This window comes from Miniopterus schreibersii (genome assembly GCF_964146895.1).
Source record: "Miniopterus schreibersii genome assembly, chromosome: 2".
NCBI classification, from domain to species: Eukaryota; Metazoa; Chordata; class Mammalia; order Chiroptera; family Miniopteridae; genus Miniopterus; species Miniopterus schreibersii.
This window is the reverse complement of record NC_138102.1, coordinates 184141133-184158680: the sequence shown is the minus strand read 5'-3', so window position 1 is coordinate 184158680 and position 17548 is coordinate 184141133. Positions and strand designations below refer to the sequence as shown.

The window sequence follows — 17548 nt, the reverse complement described above, 5'->3', positions numbered from 1 at the left end:
GAGAAAGCCCCGCCCCCAGCGGGCACGCGTGCGCACAGCGGCAGCGCCGAGCCTCTAACGCGCCCCTCCCCCGCCCCGCGCGGGCCCACGCTCCACGCACGCGCGCGCGCCCCCGCCCCCCCCCCGACGGCAGGGCTTTCGGGGTCCCGGGGTCCCGCCCCCTGAGCCTGGCGCCCCGGCGGTGGGCGGGGTCGCGCAGCCCCGGAGGAGGGCGGGGCGGGCGGAGCGGGGCGGGCCGGGGCCGCGGGGTGCGCGCTGGTGCAGGCGCCATGGAGGCGGACGCGGGGCCGGGGCCGAGGCCGGAGCCGGCGCGGGGCTCGCAGCAGGGCCCGGACCCCGAGGAGGGCGCGTGGGCCCGCGCCGAGTTCGAGGCGCTGCACGGCCCCGCGCTGCGCGCGTCGGGGGTCCCCGAGCGGTACTGGGGCCGCCTCCTGCACAAGCTGGAGCACGAGGTGCGCGCGGGGCGGCGCGGGGAGGTCGAGGGCCGGGCCGCGCGCGGGGGGGCGGGCCGCCCTGCACCCTTCCCCCGGGAAGGGGGTGCCCCTGGGCCGAGCACCGCTGGGTCCGCACGGGGCAGGCAGGGCGGCCTCCTGGAGGCCACGTGCAGATGAGGCCGGGAGGATGCGGGGGAGCGCACGGTGCGCCAGCGCGTTGCAGGGCGGGGGGCCCGCGCCCAGCCCAGAGGGCCTCGGGGAGACGTGTCTCTCCGGGAGTCGGGGTCGGGGTGGATGGGTGACGCTAGAGAAGCGCCCCGAATGCCATGATTACCCACTTAGACTTTGCCTCCTTGGCAGTTCAGGAGCCATCTAAAGTGTGGGGCCTAAGAGTGGCCACCAGGGCCCTGTACCTGTGGCCCTGGTCCTGCCAGCACCTGGGACCGGGCCAGGGCTGCAGCAGAACCTGGAACTAAAATGAACCTTGGCTCCTGTGGTGTGCCAGGCCCCGAGCTGGCTGCTCCACCTCCAAGCCCACAGCAGACCTGGGAGGAGTAAGAGTCATCACCCCCATTATACAGTTGAGAAAACTGAGGCTCAGGAAGAGAAAGTGACCCTCCCAAAGGCCTGTCAGACTTCAGAAACTGGAAGCTTGCTGCCACTGCCCCATGAGTTTGTGTGGCTTTAAATGTTTGGTTCATAAAATTCTTTCATGTTCCTTCTTTTGATGTGAGCCTGAATTACCCTCATTTTGCAGATTAAAGAAAACAGATCTAAAGAAAAAGGAAAGGTCTTTGATGTTTGTAGGTTCTCTCCCTTTTTGTGGGGCAGCCTGGTTCGGCTCACCAACTGCTCCAGCCTAGGCCTCCAGAGGGGCTCCCTCTGGGTCCTGGCAGAGGGGTGGGCCCTGGTTTGGGGTAGTTGCCCCAGGTGCTGAAGACAGAGAGACATTCGTTGGCCAGCTAGTGGGTCCTTCTTAGCGGGAACCAGGCTCCTCTTCAGGGGGCTGCCTCCTGGGGCCAAGACAGACTAAGCAGTGTCGGTGACGACAGGAACTCCAGAGCCAGGCAGAGAGTGTCCGCTGAGCCTGGACAAACGCTTCCCTCTCAGCCAGTTTCTGTGTCTGCAAAGTTGGGGTTGTACCAGGTACCCTCCTACTCAACAGGTAGTTTCTGGAAAAAAGATAGAATAGCAGCAGCTACCTATCTTTTGCAACAGTGAATTTTCTTTCCACAATGACTTCCCCTCGATTCTGCCATCATTGCCTGAGCACATGCCCTGGTGCCAGGCCTGTGCTGGGGTGGGAGGGGACCCCAGCAATATGTTTGTGAAGATAAAAAAGGTCGTCGTATGCTGAGCGAAAGGAGCGGCCTGTGGGAACACTCGGCTCCAGCCCAGCCAGCCCCCATGGGCAGGAAACCCTGACTTGGCAAGTCACTCACCCAACGGAGCCTCAGTCTAGAAAGTGGGAGTCTTGCCCTGGCCGGGTGGCTCAGTTGGTTGGAGTGTCGTCCCATACACCAGAAGGTGGCGGGTTCCAATCCCCGTCAGGGTACATACCTAGGTTGTGGGTTAGGCCAGGGCGTGTATGGGAGGCAACTGATTGATGTTTCTCTCTCTCTCCTCTCTCTCTCTCTCCCCCCCTCCCCCTCCCCCTTCTCTAAAAATCAATAAAACATCCTCAGGTGAGGATTTTAAAAAACAACGACCTTAGAAGCGGGAGTCGTGGCAGGGAGGGGTAGGGAGCGTGAGATAAGTTCCCTCCGGTGAGCAGTCACCACACGCAGCGCCTGCCGCTGCTCTGCAGCCAGTGTTTTTCCACGGCCCTCCCTGCCATTCTGAGCTATGGGCAGAGCTGTGAGTCACCACGGTGCCTGACCCACCCTGCACTCATTGTCCTAAGGGAAGCCCGGGGCTGCTGTGGGCCCAGGTGTGTGGACGGGCCCGCACCGGCGGCACAGGCACCTGCCCACAGGAGAGGGGCCCCCCAGTCCCATCCCCTGGTGCCTTGCGTCAAAAGGAAGGTCCCTTTGAAAGACTGGGGGAAGCGTTTTAAAATACATTTCAGCTCTTCTGTCCGCATGCACTTCCCAGTCCCACCAGGGAGAGATCATGGGCCTGCCCACTCCACAGCAGGCCCTCTACCCCAAGGCCTTATGCTCCCTCCCGCCTGTCAGGTTTGGGGGTGAGGACTGGGGGTTTTGGGCGGTGGGTTGAAGCCCGGGGTGTGAATTCTAGCCCTACGAGCCACTTTTCTGATCTCTTAAACTGGGAGGTACCATAGTGCCCTCCCCAGGCTCTGCAAGGGTTAAAGGAGAACCAGAAAGTGCCCCAGCTCAGCTCCCCTGGTCTTCGGAGGAGCCTGGTCTCCACAGCCCTCCCTGCCCCCAGCTCCTCTGCTCCCCACCTGCAGTCCTTTCACCACCACCACCCCCAGGCTCCTGTTTAAACCCCCCCCACCACCACCTTCCTCCAGCATTCACCTCCAACTATGTCTCCGCCATAAAATCTTCCAGGGCCCTCCAGGCCCAGCACCACTCTCCTGGTCTTCTCAAACTGCCCAACCCTACTTGGCCCTGCCACTCGGCCAGCTCCCTGGGCAGGATCATGAGTGATTCCTCCTCATACCCCCAAAGTGCCAGTGCTGCCTAGCACCAAAGCTGCCTGTGCCTGGGTAGCTAGCTGGTTTCCAGCTGCTGGGGTAAATTTTTCTCCTGTTTTTAGTAGAGTCGCAAAAAATAGGTTTTAGGGAGGAAGTGACCTTTGTTGAGTCCCTGCTGTGTGCCCAGGACTTCTGTGTACTGTGGTGTTGACCAAACGCTTATAGCTTTCCTGGAAGGTGGATGGTACCCCCTCCCCAGGTGAGAGGCCTCCCAAGTGGAACGACGGGAGCAGGTGCTGCCAAAGCATTTGCCAGGCATAGGTTCTAGCTCTTCATGCGTGTTAATCACTAATCCTCCCAGCAGCCCATTAGGTAGGTCCTGATGCGCCAACTGTATGGATGGGGAAACTGAGGCATAGCATGGCTCAGTGACTTGTTCAAGGTCACATAGCCCGGCTCCAAAGCACAAGGAGGCTGGCTTGTTCTCTTCACCAGCTGCACATGGCTGGCAGTTGTCCTTTGCCAGGGAACCTCAAGGATCAAGGCCTTTATCTTCCTGTCCCATTCTGACCTGGGACCTCAGGAGACCAGCCCCCGACCCCAAGGTGATGCTTTACACGGGCCAGGACTGCTGCTCGGCTGGGCAGGAACGGTGGCTGCGGGAGGCTCTCGAACACCTGTTTCCCTCTGGGTTTTCTCAGCTGCCTTGATGTTTGATGGGTTCCTCTGGTGAGCAAAATTGGAGTGAGATCCCTGGCCACCAAGGTTTTGCATTTGCTTCCAGTGTGACCAGGGCCACCCCCTCTGCTTCTCAGGCCTTGTTTTCCCTGTAAAGCCAGGGGCCAGAGTAGCCATAATTCGGACATGTGTGTACAGGCCCATTTCTAAGCACAGGTCCTGCGGTGCAGGTTGGGCCCCTGTTCTACCTGCTCACTCTCTCTGGGAGCCTCAGTTTCCCCACCTGTGAAATGGGTAGTTGGGCGATCAATAGGTCCTGCTTCTCCCCAGGGGTTTAGTTTGACTTGGAGGTGGGAGTGGAAGTCGGGCCATGGTGAGGGCCCAGGGCTGAGCATCCTGCTGACACCCCGGCTGTGACCTCCAGGTTTTCGACGCCGGGGAGATGTTTGGGATAATGCAGGTGGAGGAAGTGGAGGAGAGTGAGGATGAGGCCACGCGGGAAGCGCTCAAGAAGAAGCCCAACCCTGGCAGCGAGCTCTGCTACAAGGTCATCGTGACCAGCGAGGACGGGCTCCAGGCCGCGGACCCCAACAGGTAGGGGCCTGAGCGAGACATCGGCCATCCACGCCGGGGCTGCTGGGGCCGGGCTTCCTTTTGGAGACGCAACTGCAGAAACCCTCGCGCTCCTGTGTGATGGGTGCTTGTGGCCACCGGGCTTCCCTGTGGGGCTTCAGGACCGTGTTGGTCCTGGTGGGCTCTCTGTGCCGTACCCATCTACAGCAGTCACACAGTGGGTGACGAGTTCTGGTTTTGCTGATGAGGAAACAGGACTTGCCCAGGGTCCCACAGCAGTCTCACTCCTGAACCCCAGCTTTTCCTAGGGGGCCTGCGACACTCAGCGTGTTCTCTGGGGGCTCTATTCCCAGGACTGTGAGGAGTGTGGTCCGGGTGAGTACTCAAGTGAGGACAGTGAGGCCCAGAACAGGGCCGGGCCTTGTGCAGGGCCACAGGGTAGATAGGACAGAGCTAAGACGGGACCCCAGGCTTCCTGCCTCCCCGGGGCCGTGAGCCAGGGCAGTCTGCAGGCCCCTCTGCCACACTTTGTTGGAACCTGGAGGGAGAAACTTGCTGGCCTCTGGGAGTCATCTGCCCCCTGTGTCTGTGGTGTGTCCTTGGCTCTTCGTCCTTGGAAGGGACAGGCCTCTGTCTTCAGCCTGAGGCGGTGGGAGTGGCCACACAGGTAATCCCTGCAGCCGGAACCTCCGCCCACATGCTTCCTGATGCAGAAACTTAACAGGCTCTTCTTTCTCATTAAGTTCCTGGCTGCCAGCCTCCATGTACCTGCTCTGTCCCTGCCTGTGTGGGCTCCAGCCCCAAGTAAGTCAGGCACGTGGCACCTTGAGGGGCTCGCTGCCTCAGGTGTTCTCTTTAAAGGCCTGGCTCTGCACCGTCAGGGTCATAAACTCTCAGCAGGAGGGCAGGATACGCCTTCATTTGTTTTAGGACATAAAAATGTGGGGTTGGTTCCTGGACCCCCCCCTCCTGTACCACGTCCTCAGATGTTCATGTCCCCTGTATAAAATGGCATAGTTCAGGGTGGGGCACAAGTAGGTCTACAGTTGTGAGTACGTGGAACAGTTTATTGTATTATCATTGATTAATTGTGTTACTTCTGCCTCACCCTGTATTTTCCTGTAACCTACGCACATCCCCTCGAGTACTTGAATCATCTCTAGATCACTTATAATACCTACTGAAACATAAGTATTATGTAAACAATTGTTATACTGTATTGTTTAGGGGAAGACGACCAAAAAAAGCCTGCGTGTGTTCTGTTCCATACCTACGCAGCCCTCGTAGGCCCGGCTGCACAGTACACGTCAGTGGCCACGTAACGTGTTTCAAGTTTTGTGGGGGTTTTTTCATTATTGAGAGAATACTTCATTAGTTTCTGTAATCAAACCCATGTAGATTAAGACCTTACCTATTTAATTCAGTGTGTTACCCCTGTACACATTGAAAAATTATGTTGAACGTTTCTAGACCAATGTGGCTATTAGTTTCTGTACGATGCCAGCCCAACACAGCACAACTGGGAGAGTTTTTCCAAAGTTGACAGCTCAGCTAAGATTTCCAAAAATTCAAATTATATGTATATATAGGTATATGTGTGTGTGTCTGTGTGTGTGTATTTATATAAAAAGACCAACAGCAGTATGTTATGCATCAAGAGCAGCAACAGCTCTTCCAGGTTCTGCAGTCGTCTGAACAAAATTACAGAGACTTCCGGCACACTCCGTTAAAAAGAAAAAAGATTAAAAAACAAATCCCCAGAACACAGCAAAGTTCTGTTACTGTGTTCCAAATATTTCTGATCTGAAGTTGGTTGCAGCCCGTGGGTACGAAGGGCCCACTGAGTAAGTGCAATAAAATAAAGGCTGCCAGACTTGCTGCCCAGCCTAAGACTGGAACATTTGCTTCAGCAGGAGAGCAGGGGAGCCGCCTTGCCCCCCGATTGTGTGGGGTGGGTGTCCCGGCAGCCCTGTGGCTTCGTCCTGCCCCTCAGCCCCACCGAGGTGTGGGAGAGCCGGGCAGCTCCTCCAGGGAAACCGGGGGGCGTGGGCTGCAGGTGTCCACATGGGTGGGGACTGGAGGCCTCTCCCGATAAAAGGCCTTGGTGCTTCCCAGGAGGTGCCCGGCAGCCCCGGGTGAGCTGAGTGAGCCCCACGTGGCGGCTCCTTCTCGCGTCCACAGCACGCTGTGTGTTCCATCTCCTTTGATGCTCTATCAGCCGGGTAGCAGGACCAGGGCCCCTGATGTCCTGTTTTAGAAACTGGATGAGGGAGAGGAACGTACCCATGGCCACCCAGTGAGTGGTCAGCAGAGCCCAGATGCCCACCCAGGCCCGCTGGTGCTGGGGAAACCAAGTCTCGAGTTGGGTGCAGGTCTGGGCTGCAGCCCTGGGCCGCCGCCTCCAGTTCCCTCTGGCAGCAGCCTCACACCTCCTGTGACCTGTGCCCGCAGCATCTTCCTCATCGACCACGCCTGGACGTGCCGCGTGGAGCACGCCCGCCAGCAGCTGCACCAGGTGCCTGGGCTGCTGCACCGCATGGCCAACCTGATGGGCATCGAGTTCCACGGCGAGCTGCCCAGCGCCGAGGCCGTGGACCAGGTGCTGGAGGAGATGTGGAAGTTCAACCAGACCTACCAGCTGTCCCATGGGGTGAGTGGGCAGCCAGACCCCTGGGGAAGCAGAGGACAGACAGACACAGGCCTTCGCCACTGTGTGGTCAGGGCTCTCGGGCGGCCAGGAGAGCCTGGACCCAGCCGGGGCCTTTACCCCACAAGTGAGCAAACCCACCTTCCCCCGTGGCCCGTTGAAGCCCCTCATTCCCTGTGGCTCCATCGTGGGCCTGTTGCTCTGCCTCAGACCAGCCAATGCCAGGGACCCAGGTGTCTGCGCGGCCTTTACGCTCACAGCACACAGCCCCCTCAGAGTCCTGTACTTGGCTGCCTCTTTCCTGATGCCTTCTGGTCCTGTCGCCCGGCCTTTAAAAGGCCTCAGGAGTCCTCACGGCCTTGGGGAGAGGAGTTGAGTCCTCAGCACATGTCCTCGGGCTCTCATCACCTCGCCCCCAGCCTCCCCAGCTCACCCTTAGGCTCCAGCCCCTCACCATGTTTAGGTTGGGAAAAAACATGTTGTTTCTCAGGATCTCAGCTTCAGTGTCACCTCCCCTGAACCACAAGTCCATCCCCCCCCCCCCGAGCCACACACACTAGACTCCATACATCCACGTGACTACCAGCCAAGTCCTTGCTACCATGTGCCTTCAGCACACAGGCCATCGTCCTGATGTCACTGGCCTGTGTCCTGGTTGGCCAGGGCAGGGCCACTGTCCCAGGGCCCCGGGTTAAAGGGCCTGGGGTCTGTGTGACAGCTGCTCCAGGCTCAGGGCATTGGGTGGTTGGCGCCAGGGGCATGGATGAGTGGGAAGGGCAGTGGCTAGGCTGCCAGACAAGACTGCGTATGCTCTGCCTGCAGACGGCCGAGGACAAGGTGCCCGTGTGGTACATCATGGACGAGTTCGGCTCTCGCATCCAGCACTCGGATGTGCCCAGCTTTGCCACCGCTCCTTTCTTCTACATGCCACAGCAGGTGGCCTACACACTGCTGTGGCCCCTGCGGGACCTGGACACGGGTGGTAAGTCAGACGCCCACCCACCTCGGAGGATGGCCAGGCCAGCCTCCTCCCACCCCTGATGGGCTTGTGTGTCTTGGTGCAGAGGAGGTGACCCGGGACTTCGCCTATGGAGAGACAGACCCTCTGATCCGGAGGTGCATGCTGCTCCCCTGGGCCCCTGCCAACATGCTGGACCTCAGCTCCTACACGCCCGAGCCCCCTGACGAGCACTACCAGGTGTGACCCTCCCCCCCCCGTACCTCCCACCCCTGGCAGGGGAGGACACTGTTCAAACTCTGTGCGGCATAGTTTCTAGCAGCAGTAGGCCCTCGATAAGTAGCTGTCGTTGGTACTGTTGTTAGGGACGGCAAAGATGCTTTCAGTCTGTGGACAGCCTCTCGGTCAGGGCCCCACTGGGACTCAGTAGGGCCCAGGGTACATGGGGTGGGCCAGATTAGGGGACCAGGATTAGTGAGGCCTGGGGCGAGGGGAGGAAGTGGAGCCTGTAGGAACACAACCACTGCCAGAACCAGGCAGGGCCGGGCAGGGGTTACCTCCCAGCCCCTTTCCGTCCCCTGCCCTCTGGTCTCCTGCCACTGCTTGCTGTTGGCTGGTCCCAGTTGGAAACCAGGCGACGAGGGAGCCTGTGCTCAGCACTTTATGGACACACCCTACTGTAATCCTTACAACAATAGGACCTACAGTCCTGTTTTTGTCTTCATTTTACTGAGGATGAGGAAACTGAGGTACAGAGAGGTTAAGTAACTTGCTAAAGGTCACACAGCTGGTGGGAGAACCGGAGTCCAAAACCAAGAGGACCTAAGAACTTGTGAGCAGAGGCCACACGCCTCTCCCTCACTTCCCACCTCGTCTTGAAGCTGCCTTACCCCCGCCAGCACATCAGCCGCTCATCGAATGCCTCAGGGTTGTGGAAAGGAATGAAGGAGTCAACTAGAGTTAGTGGGAAGCACCGTGTGGTGTCAGCGGTTCTGTGCGTGCTACTCGTTGGAGAGGCTGGGCTGCAGCAGTGGGCCTGTTGCCAGTTTTCCCGTGAATTCTACATTATCGCCAGTGGTGATTGAACTAGCCTTGCCCCAAACTCAGTGATCGCCCTGCTTGGTTCAGAGATGTTTCAGAGGCTCATAGAGTGCCTGCACCTCATAGGTGACTGGTAAACATTTGAAAAAAGGAGTGAATGCAAAGGGGCAGGCTTCAGAATGGCGAAAGGACAAAGACTTCCTGATCTTGGGGTGGTTTGTTAAAGGAACTTGAATTTCAAATGTCTTTTTTTGCTTGGGTCGCCCTCTGCTGGCCAGGAGAGAAGATGAGGCCAAGCACTGAAGTGTCTGGACAGTTTGTCCCCATCTGACCCACCTGGATCAGGCCTGTGCTCTGGGCCCTGGTTGCCTGCGTCCCGGAGCCTCTCATGAGGCACAGTCAGGCTGTCAGCCAGGGCCACATCCTGAGGCCGGCTGGGACCGAGGACCTGCTTCCACACCTGGCACGGGGGTGCTGGCTGTTGGCAGGAGGCCTCAGCTCCTCCCCACGGGGGCCTCCCCACAGAGCTGCTTGAGTGTCCTCACGGGCTGGCGGCTAACTGCTCCCAGAGCAGGTGACCACAGAGAAGGGAGGAGGAAGCCGCGGGGCCTTTGATGAAGTTGCACAACGTTCGTCCACTTTTTATTGGTTAGAAGCAACTCGTTCAGCCCACACGCAAGGGGAGGTGAATGAAGCTCTTTTAAAGGGAGCGGCAAAGGGCTGGTGGGCGTGTTTTCTTTAAACCACCACACTGCGTAAGCCGGGAGCAGCCCTTGGGGGCTCCCTGGGGACCGGGAGCCCCTCCAGGGCAGGCTGGGCACCTCAGCCACCCGTGTTTTGAGGTCGCGTTGAGAAGATGGAGAGCAATGTTTACAGTGCTGAGGGGCCAGCACCTGAGGGGTGTTGAGCCCCAGCTCGAAGTGGGGTGGTCAGAGGGCTCTGGTGAAAGGCTCCACATGAGGTCTGGGTGTGCCCCCGAGATCCTAAGCCCTGATGTGCCAGGATAGGGGAGGCACGTGCTCTCGGGCTTCCTTTCTCAAAGGTGTTTCCACTTCCCGTGTCTTTCCTTCCAGGCCATTTTGGAGGAAAACAAGGAGAAGCTGCCACTGGCCATCAATCCGGCGGCGCGTCCCTGCAACCACATCTTCAAGTACGTAGCCCCTTCTGAGCTTGTAGTGAGGCTTTTCCTTGGTCACATTGTTCACACACACACCCCTCCAGTTCCCACGGCTCCCAGAGCAGTGCCTGGGTCAGGGAGGCCCTCCGTAGGTCCCCTCTGTCCTGGTGGCACCGCGGTGACCGAGATGCCAGAGGGGAGTTTCTAGGATCACAGAGAGAATGCTATGAGCAGCAAGAGGTGAGCAGGGCCCCTGCAGGACCAGAGTTTAAATCTACCTCAAAGGACAGGAATAGGCTGCGAGTGTGCTCGTGGAGGTGGAGGACCGGCCTCGAGCTAGTTCCTGCCCAGCCGTGTTCTGAGGCACCGGGTGTCATGACCCCAACTCCTTCTCTTGGGCCACTGTGCAATCGCAAGTTCTCAGTGTGTGTGCTTCTGGTCCTGGAGTGAAAATGCAGCCAGGCCTGTGCATGCTGGCCCCTCCTGAAGGCTGGGAGCCCGTGCTGGACACTCAGGAGAGACACCTGCCCTGCCAGGAGGGGCTGCGGCCAGTGTCTGCAGGTATGGGCTGGCCTGTTACGTAAGGCCAAGCTGGCAAGCCCAGGCTGGCCCCCTGTAGAAGTAGATGCTCCATTCTACAGGTCAGGGAGTGGAGGTGCAGCGCTCCACCCACCGTGCAGAGCAGGCTCAGAGCTGAGCTGGGGCAGACTGGCTTCTGCCTCCAGTGGGAGCCCCCCTGGACAGAGCAACACGCTCCACTCTGCCTCTCCCCAGTCCTGGCGGTTTCCTCCCACGCCCTCTGCCCTGTCCTCACCCCCTTTCCTGAGGCCCCCTGCCCAGCACCCCTCCACCTCCTCAGGGTCAGACGCTCCCTGAGGCATGCTTGGATCAGGCTCCAGGCTCCAGTCCTGCCCACACCTCTGCCTGGGGCCACCACAGGCCAGGCCAGGCAAGCACCAGCAAGCACCAGTGTGGAACGAGGCCTCATCCAGGCACATGTCTCAGCAACACACTCACTGCACGCACCTGGGGCACCGGCTTCCTCCTCAAGGGTCAAGTTCTCAGTGTGTCTGTGGGAAATTGGTGGTGTCGACCTGTGCCTGTGTTTCCACTGTGGGGAAAGAACCTACATTTTTTCAGCACTCAGGTCACCCTGTTTCATACTGAGAAGTGTGAGCCCATCTTCCAGACGGGGAACCCGGGGTTGTGAGGGTCCTAGTTGCCCCACCACTCAGCAGAATGGCCGGGGATGGGGTCCCTGGTTGTCTGACTCAGTTCCCCTCTCCCTGCAGGGTCTACACGGACATGCAGCAGGTGCTCAGCCACCTCACCCACCCGCGCTTCACCTTCACCCAGAGCGAGGCTGACGCCGACATCCTCTACAACTTCTCACACTTCAAGGACTACAGGTGAGGCACGTCCCCCCAGGCCCCCGCGACTGGCCCCAGAGCCCCTTGCCCCTCACCGCAGCCCCTGAGCCGTCCCCCTGCCGCAGGAGGCTCAGCCAGGAGCGGCCCCACGTGCTGCTGAACCAGTTTCCCTGTGAGAACCTGCTGACGGTGAAGGACTGCCTGGCCTCCATCGCACGCCGGGCGGGCGGCCCAGAGGGCCCGGCCTGGCTGCCCCGAACCTTCAACCTGCGCACTGAGCTGCCCCAGTTTGTCAGCTACTTCCAGCAACGGGAGAGACGGTAAGCCCCCCTCTGACCCTGCTGCCCCAGTGGGCCATGCTTCCGAGACCCACAGACCCACAGCTGCTTCAGGGTCCGGGCCTCACCCAGAGCACAGCCCCTTGCCTCCAGCAGACGCCTCCTTACTCCCCAAGGCCCAGCCTCTAACCTCTGCTGTGATACCTCCCTCAGCCCCCTGGGGGAGGCTGGGTGTCCCTCTGCTGCTACGGTCTTGGGAGGGTGGCCCCGGGCACAGCCCACCGGCCCTTCTGCTCCCAGGGGCGAGGACAACCACTGGATCTGCAAGCCCTGGAACCTGGCGCGCAGCCTGGACACCCACATCACCAGGAGCCTCCACAGCGTCATCCGGCACCGCGAGAGCAGCCCCAAGGTAAGCCCCAAGGGAGGCGGGGGACTCAAGTGTCTAGGACCTATGCCGGTGGGTCCCAGTGTGGGCAGTGATGGGGTCACTCAGCTCATAGGCATCTCTGAAGCCCCGGCCCCACTCCTTCCACTGCTCTGCCGGCAGGGAGGGGCTGTGACAGTCCAGTGAGAGGAGGGAGCCTGCGGCAGAGCTGTGCTAGATGTATCTCATCTCAGGGTCCCCACACGCTGTACCACGAGTATCCACATACCAGGAGGGAGATAGCCAGGCCTGGGAGCCCTGGACAAAGGCGCTGTAGTGACATGGGACACCTCAGAAGCCGTGTTGGGGAGTTTGAGGATGCAGATCATGCGCCTGGGCAGGGGCCCTGGGACCCTTGCCACAAGACAGTCACTGGAGGTTTCCCGCCACACAATGGGAGCCGGTGGATTTAAGGCTGAGGATTTGTGTTCAGTTTCCGAAACCTAAACACTGGTGGGAACTTTTCCTTCGATTAAAGTAAAGGAGGAAACTGTCCCAAGCTAGACAGGGGTTTGAAAATGCAGAGGGAGAGTGCAGGGTGCGGGTCCCTCCACGGCCACCAGGGGGCGCGCTGCAGGGGCCTCTTCCTCCAGATGCGGGGACATTAGGCCGAGTCACGGTGTGGGCCACCGATGGCTGGCGCGGTCAGCATGCCTCGGGGTGCTCCCTCCTGGACCGCGGATGGTGAGCGCCTCCCGCGAGCCTGTCTGTGCCCTCCAGGTTGTGTGCAAGTACATTGAGAGTCCTGTCTTGTTCCTCCGAGAAGACGTGGGGAGGGTCAAGTTCGACGTCCGCTACATCGTGCTGCTGCGGTCAGTGAAGCCCCTGCAGTTGTTTGTGTACGACGTGTTCTGGCTGCGCTTCTCCAACCGGTAACCGGAGAGACTGGGCGGGCTGGGGGGGGATGGCTCTTGTTCAGATCAGAAATCCTTCACCACGTACCCCCTGGGGCCCACCGAGCCCCTGTCAGCCGTAAGGAATCTCAGCATGCCTTGTAAAATAGGCCCAACACCTGTGGGTCGCGGTGATGTTTAAGGCTTCTGGGGAGTCCCCATAGTGAGCTGTGAGGGGCCACGGGGGGAGGGGGCAGTGGCGCCCTGTGGGCAGGGACCACTCAGGGGTCTGCCTGCTTGTCCTGCAGGCCCTTCGCCCTCAACGACCTGGACGACTACGAAAAACACTTCACTGTCATGAACTACGACCCAGAAGTGGTGCTGAAGCAGGTAGGGGCCCGGCGGGGCCCGGGTATAGATGTCAGGCTTCCATAGGGAGCCCATCTTGGTCCTTCCTGGAGGAGCCTCAGCCGACTGCCAGCTTGTCGGGTGTGTTTTGGGTAAAGCCTCAGCCCTCAGGCCCTGTGAGCTGGTGAGCTGTGAGCTCAGGCCTGGGCCCTGCAGACACGGGTCCCAGGTCTGCCCCAGTGCACTATTCTGACACAGGCGTGGTCATGTGTCAGTCCTGACGTCACAGCCTGCCGAGCTCTCGGCATTCACTGTCTCATTTGAGACTCACAGTGGCCCTGCAGAGTAAGTTTGCTGGGCACGGAGCATCGTCCCATTTCATAGATGAAGACAGTGAGGCCCCAAGAAGTAAATCTGAGATCCAGAGCTCAGACCCAGTCTCCTGCCTCCCATTTGTGCCCCCAGGGGGTGGGGTAGGCAGGCTGCTGGCACTGACCTGTGACCCCAGCGAGTGTCAGAGGCCCAGGTCAAGGCAGGGGGAGGGTGACGGGCTGTGTCTGTCACAGGTGCACTATGACGAGTTCATTCCTGAGTTTGAGAAGCAATACCCAGAATTCCCCTGGAAGAGCGTCCAGGTGAGTCCTGAGCAAAGCTGGAGGGGCCAGGGCCTCTGTTGTGGGCTGGCACTGGGGAGGCTGCCTCTTCTGGATGGTCCTGCTCCTCCCACTGCAGCCAGTGAAGGAGACTCTGTAAGGTGTTGTGGAGGGCTTCTTGGAGACGGTGACCTGGAGGGGTACTCAGGGGACCCTTGGGACAGCCAGGCAGCCACAGGCCCTACCTGTCCCAGGAATTGCAAACCTAAGGAGACAACAGGGACTCCACTGGAGATGCAGACAGCCTCCACATCCTGGAGTGGGTGTTTCAGGGACTCTGCACACCTTGGTACAGGGGGGAGCCGAGGGGGCTCCAAGGCAGGAGACAGACATGCAGATGCCAGGAGTGAGAGGAGCAGGTGTCAGGCAGAGGTGGCTATGGCCAGGTCTAGAGACACGAAGGATGTACGAGGTGACGACTCAGGCCTTTTGGGGGCTGGGGCCTAGAAAAGTGCAGCAAACTCCACACTTAGAGGCTGCTCTGGGGGGGGCTGGTCCCCACGTCAGAGCTGTGCAGGCCCCTGACCTGACCTGTCCTGGTCCCTAGGCTGAGATCTTCCAGGCCTTCACCGAGCTGTTCCAGGCGGCCTGTGCTAAGCCACCACCCATGGGCCTTTGCAACTACCCCTCATCCCGGGCCGTGTATGCCATCGACCTCATGCTGAAGTGGGACAGCCGTCCAGATGGTGAGAGGGCTCCCTATAATACAAACCCCCCTTATCCAAAGCAAATTGTCCAACCCTCTGCCCCCCAGGGGGCAGAGAGGGCACTGTGGGTCGCACTGCTGGATTGTCCTTTGCCTCCAGTTGGCCGGGAGATCCAGGTCTGGGGGAGCCCACCATTAGGGGATGACAGCCCGCAGGACAGCACAGAAGCATGGGGGTCAGGGGCCCACCTCTTGCTGAGCCTGCACTTCTGCTTCCCCTGGTTGACTAAACTAGCGGCTGAGCTGGAGATGGTGGCTCAGGAGAGTCCTGGGGCCGAGGCCCTCCAGTCTTTCCCGGGGAGGAGCAGGCTTTGGCCAGGCCCCTGATGAGTCGGGAGACCCACATTCAGACCCCTGGCCCCAGGAGTGAGACGCCCTGTGTTCTGTGCCGTCAGGGAAGCGAGTGATGCAGCCACAGATCCTGGAGGTGAACTTCAACCCGGACTGCGAGCGAGCCTGCAGGTACCATCCAACCTTCTTCAACGACATCTTCAGCACCTTGTACCTGGACGAGCCCAGCAACTGCCACGTCACCCGCCTGGTCTAGGCACTCCCTGCCCTCCTGCTCCTGCTGGTGGCGGAGTCCAGCCTCGGTCTCTGAGTGGCTTCTGCAAGGTCCCCTCCTCCTCCCTGTCTCCAGGCACAGGCAGGCCAGGTCCCAGCTCCACACCCTGGGCACAGGGTCCTCCTCCCCTGTCGATCAGGAGCATGGCCAGTCACTGTCTGCAGGCTGAGCCAGGCCACTGTCCAGTCTCCTCTCCCCCGCCTATGCCGTGATTGCTCTCAGCCCAGGGCTTCATTGCTGAGAGTTTGGTTCCTGGGCTGCCGTGTTTCCCAGGATGTTAGTGGAAGAGGGGTCTGGGGAGTGTGACGAGGTGGCCTCAGAAACGAGATCCCTCAGGAAGGCCTGTGGGAGCCCAAATGTTAGCAGGGCCCGGCTGGCTGTTGTCCAGAGTCTGCTCATTAATCCTAGTCCCCCAGAGTGGGGGTCAGGCTCCCACATTCCTCCCCAAGGGCCCCATGTGACAGGCATCCCCAGAACACTTTGGGGAACCTGTTTGCCAGACCCAACCTTCTCACCTCAGCTCCCCCGGAACCGTCACCAGCAAACCTGTGACTCCAGGGCAGGAAGGCCACCGCCTTCTGTTGCCGGTGCCTTGCCGTCTAGCGAGGGCCAGCCTGTCCTCTGGTCCCTGTGGTCCCAGCAGCCTCTCTAGCACTGCAGGGGTTCTACCCTCATCTTGGTTTGAGAAGTGCTTTGGTGAGAGGGACCTGGGGCGAGGGGACCCGCATGGGCATTAGAGCACCTGGCAGTGGGCAGCTTTGAAAGACAATCCCACTGAGAACTTCATGATAGCCAAATGCCATCTTCCACCAAGTCTAGGGTCAAAACGTTGGATTATTGTTACTCTTTCATTTATGGGAAGAAAATATAAAATTCTTGTTGTTAGTTTCTGAAATTTGGAGCCAGACGCCAGCAATTTGTGTAGCCGCAGTGTGCCCAGGCCCAGCTCGCAGGGCGGCAGGCGGGGAGGGGGAGCTGCCTGCTGAGCTTTGCTGTGTGTCTGTGTCTGTGTGTGTGTGTGTTGAGGGTCGGGGGTGCTTGTTTCATTCTGAAGCCAAGAGCAATCCTTGTAGCAAAACTGGACCAGACTGTGCCTCCCGTCTGTGGGTGTCTGTCAGTCCTCTCCGGTGACAGGAGCCTCAGCCCTTCCCTCCAGCCAGGTGGAGGTGCAGTGGGTAGGACACCCCGTCTCTGGTTTCCCCTGGGGAAGAGCTGCTGGCGTCCCGTCCTCTTGACTGGATTTGTACCACAATAAAGTGTTCCTTCTGTACCTGGCCTCCCTGTCTATGAGGGCCCAGGGACCACAGGCCCCGCATGCTCTGCCAGGTCCTTTCCTCCTGGTGGTTAAAGAAAACCACACTGTCGCCCTCGCCAGCTTGGCTCAGTGGTTCGAGCGTCTGCCTGTGGACTGAAGGGTCCCGGGTTCGATTCTGGCCAAGGGCATGTTCCTCCTTTACAGGCTCGGCCCTGGTCCAAACATGTGCAGGAGGCAACCAATTGATGTGTCTCTCACATCAATGTTTCTCCCTCTCTAAACGAAAAACTGGAAGGCAGAGGCCCTCGCACACCCAGGCCGCCGACCACATGCACCTTCTCGCAGGACCTGCCCTACAGGGGGCCTTCTGGTGGCCCCAGGATGGTGCTTACACCGGGTTAATCCTCCAGGTGCCACAGGGATTGTCCTCCTCGCTCCCAGTTCACTTGAAACCTGATTGTCCAGGATACTCCGTGGGCCACAGTCACTGGGATCAGAGGACCCATGATCCCTGGATTATAAACATGCTTTCCCCAATCTTGCACCTCTGATCAGTGAGAATCAGACAACCCCCCGAAGAAGGCTACCATGCAGGTCCTCCACCACCTGGAGGACCAGACCGCTCATTGCCATGGAGACGATTCTTACCCTCTAAATACATCTCTCTGGCCCCGCCGGTATGGCTCGGTTGGCTGAGCGTTGCCCCGTGCACCCCAGGGGAGCCCTCTGGGCTGTGTGAGCGGCCTGGGTCTGCTCCTCTGTGGCTAGTCCGCTGGGGAGGTAAGTGTCAGATTCAAGACCTTGGCTGCGTGCAGCAGCTCCTGGAGAGCGCAGCCCAGAGGACGTGGTAAATCCGGGAGACGTGGGCTTTCCTGTTACACCAACGTGAAAACTGCCAGCACCTTCAGGTGCCTAGTGGATGGTAACAGCCCAAACAAGGAGAGAAGGCTATGAAGGCCGGGGAAAGCATCTCAAGACGGCCAGCAGACAAAACGGCAAATGTCACCTCCCCTTGCCCCTTTATCCTGGCGTGTCTGCGGCCATGCGTGTTTCGTGGCCAAGA

At 59.6% G+C, this 17548-nt stretch overlaps 1 protein-coding gene across 1 annotated transcript; it reads left to right on the top strand.

Moving 5' to 3' along the window:
* The first annotated feature begins 238 nt into the window (after window positions 1–238).
* Window positions 239–16500, top strand: TTLL12 (tubulin tyrosine ligase like 12). The gene is made up of 14 exons (XM_081127373.1): window positions 239–452; window positions 4139–4308; window positions 6739–6937; window positions 7757–7916; window positions 7999–8132; window positions 10007–10083; window positions 11343–11459; window positions 11546–11740; window positions 11999–12110; window positions 12846–12997; window positions 13267–13348; window positions 13873–13941; window positions 14507–14645; window positions 15061–16500. Exons 1-14 carry the CDS (start codon window positions 270–272, stop codon window positions 15210–15212), a joined length of 1941 nt encoding a protein of 646 aa, XP_080983499.1. The 5' UTR covers window positions 239–269; the 3' UTR covers window positions 15213–16500.
* Window positions 16501–17548: the final 1048 nt, after the last annotated feature.